General features: G+C 33.0%; 1 protein-coding gene across 1 annotated transcript; it reads left to right on the plus strand.

The window, feature by feature from the left end:
* The first annotated feature begins 1,164 nt into the window (after window positions 1-1,164).
* Window positions 1,165-1,897, plus strand: LOC100714344 (large ribosomal subunit protein eL21-like). Its single transcript, XM_063229334.1, has one exon. It carries the CDS (start codon window positions 1,184-1,186, stop codon window positions 1,658-1,660), a length of 477 nt encoding a protein of 158 aa, XP_063085404.1. The 5' UTR covers window positions 1,165-1,183; the 3' UTR covers window positions 1,661-1,897.
* Window positions 1,898-7,208: the final 5,311 nt, after the last annotated feature.

Here is a 7,208-nt window from a genome sequence, read left to right on the forward strand (position 1 = left end):
TGATATAATCCTTCATCCATTTGCATTGAATTTGATATGCAGTGACAGAAAAAGAGCTTTAAGGAAGGAATTTGTGACATTCCACTTGCATGAGAGAAATTATATTTCTCCCCTTTAGAGAAAATACAGTACTCAGGATGGAATGGACTATTCAATAGATGGCTAGACAATTTATTAGACAAGAAACAGGCTATTACTTTGATACTGCACTTCTCATTTTCCAGTAATGCAAGCTGTGAATTTACTTCTTTATAAATGAGCAATTCTTTTAAAAAGAACATGGACTAGATAAAGACAGTTCATCAGAACTATTTTAATCCACAGTGACTCAATTTTATTTGCAACTTTATTTGAATGGGAATAAGAATTTCAGGTCTTTTTCCATTTGTAGGGTTGCTAATTCTCATCTAGAAAATTCCTAGTTGTTTTGACCAATAATTAACGCGTTCTTTAGTCCTGAATTCACTTTTCAGAATTGTATGATTGTTATTTTGGTAGCATCAAAATTGCCACAAAGATTCCATCAGGAGTGTAGATCCTTTATTTCTTAATATTTTTTCTGAGATTTTTAGCCATTCTTAGTCCCCACTAAAATGACTAATAAGTATTTACATTTTCTGTTCCTTTTTACGAAGACTTAAGGTACATACTTCCATTTTTTACTTAAAGATCTTAGTATTTTCTAAAAAATAGCCCTCATTACTTGGAAATAGTAACTTCCTCCTTGTCAACATAAATTCATAGAGATACTAGACTTTAAATTTTCTCTTTTTTGGAGTTCATTTTGTGGCATTTTGAAGGCTATCTTGTTTCATGAGACTATCTTTGTCTTTTCTTATTTTCTCTATTACTTCATGTGTTTGAAGTTAATAATGTCAAAGTGGTATATGATAGTATAGCAATGTCTTTTTTCTCATGTTTAATTAAATATTATCTCTAAAATACTGTTGATTAAAAACATTTGTGATAAATTGGGATGTAGTAAAATATGTTGCAAAAATATGGAAATGTCAGATTCATTCAATATACTGTTTCTAATTAAGTACATTAGTACATGGAGTGCCATCTTTATCGAATAATATTTTTTGTATCTCTCTGTGTCTGTGGAGTGTATGGATAAAGCAGAATACTAATGCTTTCCTTCCTTTTGGCCGGAACCGCCATCTTCCAGTAATTCGCCAAAATGACGAACACAAAGGGAAAGAGGAGGGGAACGCGATATATGTTCTCTAGGCCTTTTAGAAAGCATGTTCCTTTGGCCACATACATGCGAATCTACAAAAAGGGTGATATTGTAGACATCAAGGGAATGGGTACTGTACAAAAAGGAATGCCACACAAATGTTATCATGACAAAACAAGAAGAATCTACAATGTTACCCAGCATGCTGTTGGCATTGTTGTAAACAAGCAAGTTAAGGGCAAGATCCTGGCCAAGAGGATTAATGTGCGTATTGAGCATATTAAACACTCAAAGAGTCGTGATAGCTTCCTGAAACGTGTCAAGGAAAATGATCAGAAAAAGAAGGAAGCCAAAGAGAAAGGTACCTGGGTTCAACTAAAGCGCCAGCCCGCCCCGCCCAGAGAAGCACACTTTGTGAGGACCAATGGGAAGGAGCCTGAATTGCTGGAACCCATTCCCTATGAATTCATGGCATAAACTGGGGAGGGAGCTCTGCCATTCAGCACCTAATGGGAGGCTAAGTGTATGTCAGGTCTTAACTCAGTGGTGTTTTTCTTGCTGAAAGATACTGCTGAGGTATTGTGTAGGTTATCCCAAATGGCCGAATATTTATGAAATATTTATATTGGCTTGAAGATCCAGTGGGGAAAAGATCACCACGGGGCAGAGATATATCAAAATAAAATAAAGGTCACTTCAGTTAAATAAAGGGAAGTCATTTCAGTTAAATAAATTGTTTAAAGCAAAATAAAATAAAATAAAATAAAAAATAATAATAAAAAAAGAATACTAACGCTTTCTTATTGTCATGGTAATTTCTAATAACAGTTTAAAAATTAGGAGTAATAATTTCAATTCTTGGGCCTCTCATGTAAAGAAAAACATATCCTGGAACTTTGGTAATAAAATTTGAAAAGAAAATTGTGAGACTCTAATGATTATGTTGCTATGAAACACAGTAGAAATTGATACAATTATAAATTGGAATCTGTTGCCTTAAATATAAAACATAAAATTTAAGGCAGAAAGCATTCTGTCAATCTTAGAACCAAACTTCTAGAGTATCTGCAGTTTTATAATTTATTAATTGTACTTATGAATATATTTTCTTTATTGAATCATAAAAGTTATGCTTCTATACTAAAACCTAGGATCATGCTTCAGAGATACCATTACTTTTACCTTAAAGTAAAGGACTAGAATTTAGTTAGAGCAAATGTTAATGTCTCGTAGTTGTATGTATTGCCATGTCCCAAGACTGAAATTCTGACCAGTGTTATGCCCCTCTTTTTGGTTTTCACATGGCCCCCTCTTGACTTTATCTTTTCGTAGCAGAGAGCAGGGATTTTTATATATCTTTCTTTACTTATGAGGACAGTACTTTCATCATGAGTTCCACACCCATGAGTTCATATAACTGTAATTTCCTCTAAGTCCTACTTACAACTAGCAGGGAAACAACTAACCAGCTTAAAGAATAATTTTATCACTGTAAAGTTTGTAGAACATATGGGTTTTTATTAAAGCTATCTTCATTCCAATACCAATGTGTTATACTTCATTGATTAAGATGTGATATAAGAAAAAGAACAGACATAAGATCCTATTGTTCAGAATAGAAATTGAGAAATGACAACATTTTCATACATAAATGTTTATATTAGTTGACTATACAGTGAATGAATGCATGGATCTGTGAAAGACCAAATAAACTGAATTTAGATTCTCACAGCAAAGGCAAATAAAAATGTCAGTTTGTTTTCAAGACTTAAGCTCTTTTACTATGGAAAGTGTCTTTTTCAATATCAAAATTTATTGAATACAGACAATGAGGTAATATTGACAAATTAGATCATGATATCTACTTAAAGCATCTGTTAATTATTATAAAGCATATTAAAACAACACATGATCCCAAAGAATGTTAGCTATATATATAAAATACAAAGAATTTCTACTTCAAATTACATTAAGAATTAACATGGACTGTTTCTTGCAACATTATTGATAAATGCAGAAATTCTGTACTGAGGTGCATTCCTCTTTTTTATTTTTATTCTGAGACAGGCTCTCACTAAATTGCTAAATTTCCAGGATAGGCTAGAAATTACAAATGTCCTTCCTCGGCCTCCCAGAGTTCTGGGATTGCAGGCATGCACCACCATACAGACTTTGATTAATTTTTTGAAATACATAAACAGTTTACTTGAAATGACATATTATGTGCATTTTATTTTCATATCAAAAACAGAGTAAAATAAATGCCCCATAATATATAAAAAGACTAAGATGTCTCAAACACCATAAATGAAGTTAGTTAAATGCTGCCTTACACAATTGTTAGAGCAGTAAGAAATTTTAAGGATAGTATGGAAAACCAGAAATGCCTATCTGACATATAAATTGGTTCTCACATTTAGGAAATGTCTTTAGAAAAGTCCCAAAGTTAAAAGTTGCAGTGTTTTTGCCAATGATTTCACTCCAATTATTAAACAATGATTTCCCCTCAGTCAACATGGGGGAGGATATTCAAACAATACACATTTATTTTTAATAACGGAAGCATAGTTAACACTATTTCAACAATATTATTAATTTTTATATGTCTTACATAGCATAAATATGGAGGACTTTGAAAATAAATGAATAACTTCGAAACGCCATCATGGAGTTTTTTCATAACACATCATTACAACTAACATAAAGATATACAATTATAAAGATACAACCTTTATAAACATAAAGGTTACATGTTTAACCTTTAAAAGGTCAAGTAGAAGCAAATTTATTTAATAAAATACATGTGGACCTATAGAAGCTGCATAAATTGCATTACAGTTCAAAAAATATGATGTTTTTACATGAAATTTTGACCAAATACTGAGGATGCATTACTGGAAGTCTCAATTGTGCTTGATTACAATTCTTCTTCTTTAGTGTTTTTTCTTCTTCTGTTCATCTTAGAATACAAACCTATCCAAGTAATAAAAGAAAAGTGCTTCCTCTGAAAATTTGTTTCAGATGCTTACTTTTATTTGATTTATCAAGTAAGATAATCAGAACTCTATAAAAAAGTATCAGAATATGCAATTAATACCAAGACTTAAGATATTACAGAATCTCTTGACCTATGAAGAATTTCTTAGTGCAACTGAGAAAGGATACAATTTTCGGTCTCAGCTTCATATCAGAGTGTAATATATGATACCTGCTTTTGATGTAATTCCTTGGCAGCCTGCATGAGAGTGAGGTCCATAATGATTTCACCTCACACAAGAATGGTCCCTATTCTATTCCAGCACATCCCTTATCTCTGAGGTCCTTATCATGAAAGGTAAAAAATGTAGTCTGAGTCTTTTAGTGTTAGGGTTCTTTTTTTTTCTTAGAACTAAAGATGTCATCAGTGATAAAATCCACAATTTTCTCAAAGTAGTAATGTCATCTAATTATGCCAGACACATAGCTAATCACATTGAATATTCTTGATAATATGTTAATGCAGAATGATATAATTTTCTAGTATCAGGTCTCATTCTTAGATTCATAGGGCACAATATTATTCATGTGGCTCATAGTAGAACTAGTTAGATAATATAATTCTAAAGATCCCAGTCACATGACTTAGAACAAATTTTCATATTGTGAAAATGTTATTGAAATACTATGCTTTATGTTCACCAACATCTTCAATTTGTGTTAGTCAGAACTTTCACACTCATACACATACACACACACAATTTCAAAAACTAGTGTGATCGTTCAACTTTTGCTTTGCTTAAGCAAAAAATTTTATATTTAGAAATGAAGCTATGTTTAAAATATCAGATAACTACCAAAGATAAAAGCCAATTTTGAATCAAAGATATAATGCCCTTTAGTATTACATTTTCGAGTCATTTTGTGTGGTGCCATTTTTGGCACGCACAGAACCTTTAAATTTTAAGTTATCTTACACATACAAAGCAAATAACATATAATATAAGAGAAGATATCCTACGAATAAGCTTCCACAAAGATGAATTCATGTCCGTGTTCCTGTGACCATAGATAAAGGGATTCTCCACTTAAGGACCACAAAATACATCACTTAAGGTGCTGCAGTCTTCTGGGCTCAATCACTTACTGTAGAACTAATGTACATGCCAAAACCTGTCCCATGTAACAAGGAGACAAATGAGAGATGTAAAGGTATAAAAGGCCTTATATCTTCCTTCTGATGATGGCATTCTCAAGATTGATGACAGAATGATAATATAAGAAAACCTAATTCCAAACACAGAAACACCATCAAAGATGTAAGTTGCAATGTGTATTAGTATATTATCCAACTAGGATATCAAAACAAGTGAGCTTGATAATCTGAGCAACTTCACAGAAGAAATGTGAGATTCTCAGCTCTGTACAGAAGGACAATCTTAGGATGCACTGTATTTTTATCATTTGAATAACATTCCTCAAACATTATGTGTCCTATGACATTTCAGGGAGCTTATGATGTTTTCCCAATTGCACTGGAGTCAACTGCATGTTTTCATCACTGTTGTATATTTCAATACAGGACTATATGTGTGTGTGTGTGTGTGTGTGTGTGTGTGTGTGTGTGTGTATGTGTGTGTGTGTGTCACTGTGGGTGTCTGGGTATGTGTTTCCTTTCGATCTGGTGAAATAATTTAACATGACTTTATGAATTATATTTGTAATATTTGCATCATTGTACTTTGAGAGTCAAATCTGTTGTTGCTAATATTTGGATTTATTGAATTATTCTGTCTATATTTTTTACATTATAGATGGTGAAATCACAATATATTTTCTAAAGTTGATACAAGGTCCAGTGATTAGTTGTCTGATATTATGGGATTTACTTTTTGTGGGATTATTCCTTTCTCATTTATGTCTTTTCCCTTCCTTCCTTTCTTTTACATTTCTTTGTTTAATGACCATGCTGCCACACATAATCACATTAAATAATTAATTTTTCTAACACTATAATAAGATTCTAACTGCAGTTTTCTTACATGTGAATGGGCTCCCTGATACTGAAGGACTAGGGAAGAAACTTATTGTGATATACTCTGGGAATCAGAAAAGTGGAATAGAATAGATATAGGGTAATGAGACCAACAGATAACCTGACCTATTACCCTCCCCTGAGGTGAAGTGGTACTGATTAACCTAGCAAGGAAAGGAATTGAGGAGGCAAGATGCAATTTAGAAATTATTGCAGGATATGGTAATTTGCTCAAGTTTTTAAATTCTGCTTGATTAGCTTTTGTTGAGGCCTTGGGTAGGAGATGCTACCTTGAATATAGCATCTCTTTCCTGCTAGATTCATCCAGCAGCGTAGCTTACAACAAAAAACTGCACTCAGCATTCCAAGTAGCTGGGGTAACAATTCCATCAATCAAGACAACAAATGCAGATGGAACAGGGCAATGATTGTCACACTTATTCTTATTTCTGTCTTATTTCTTATGTCATGGGTGAATACTCCTCAGATGTAAGGATTTCCATCAGCGTGTGCACCATTATTTCCTCAGCATGCACAATGCAGTACTATTTAACAGTGAAACAGTGCTGCATCAACCAAAAAATAACTATGGAGACAATAATTCTTTATATGACTATTGAAGGGATAAAAGCATAACTTCTACTTTCACACTATTTTGTTTCTTTTTTGGAGGGGACAGGGCCTAATTAAAAAGTAAAATCTCATATTCAACTCAGAATAAATCCCAGGGTGGTCTTTAACTTGCAGTGAACCTCTTTCCTCAGCCTCTTGAATGCTGGGATTATAGGAATGTGCCACAACCACTAGCATAAACTTTCTTTCTGATTGCTCTTTCTTATATTCATGGGGGATGAGTGAAAATCTTAGTCAACAGAGACTGACAATAAAAATATCCTAGACTAAATAGGTTAAGCAATATATCATTACTTCCGACAGTTGTGGATGCTGTAAAAGCCAATGTGGGGCACTAGGAATACAAAGTTTGATGTTCTTCATCTCTGTGGTTTGCAATGG

This window comes from Cavia porcellus, unplaced genomic scaffold, assembly GCF_034190915.1.
Source record: "Cavia porcellus strain 051 isolate PalLab524CR breed Dunkin Hartley unplaced genomic scaffold, mCavPor4.1 scaffold_18, whole genome shotgun sequence".
Taxonomy (NCBI): Eukaryota; Metazoa; Chordata; class Mammalia; order Rodentia; family Caviidae; genus Cavia; species Cavia porcellus.

What these genes read in the sequence shown, in the direction of transcription:
- LOC100714344 (XM_063229334.1), top strand. Translation starts at nt 1,184, where the DNA reads ATGACGAACACAAAGGGAAAGAGGAGGGGAACGCGATATATGTTCTCT.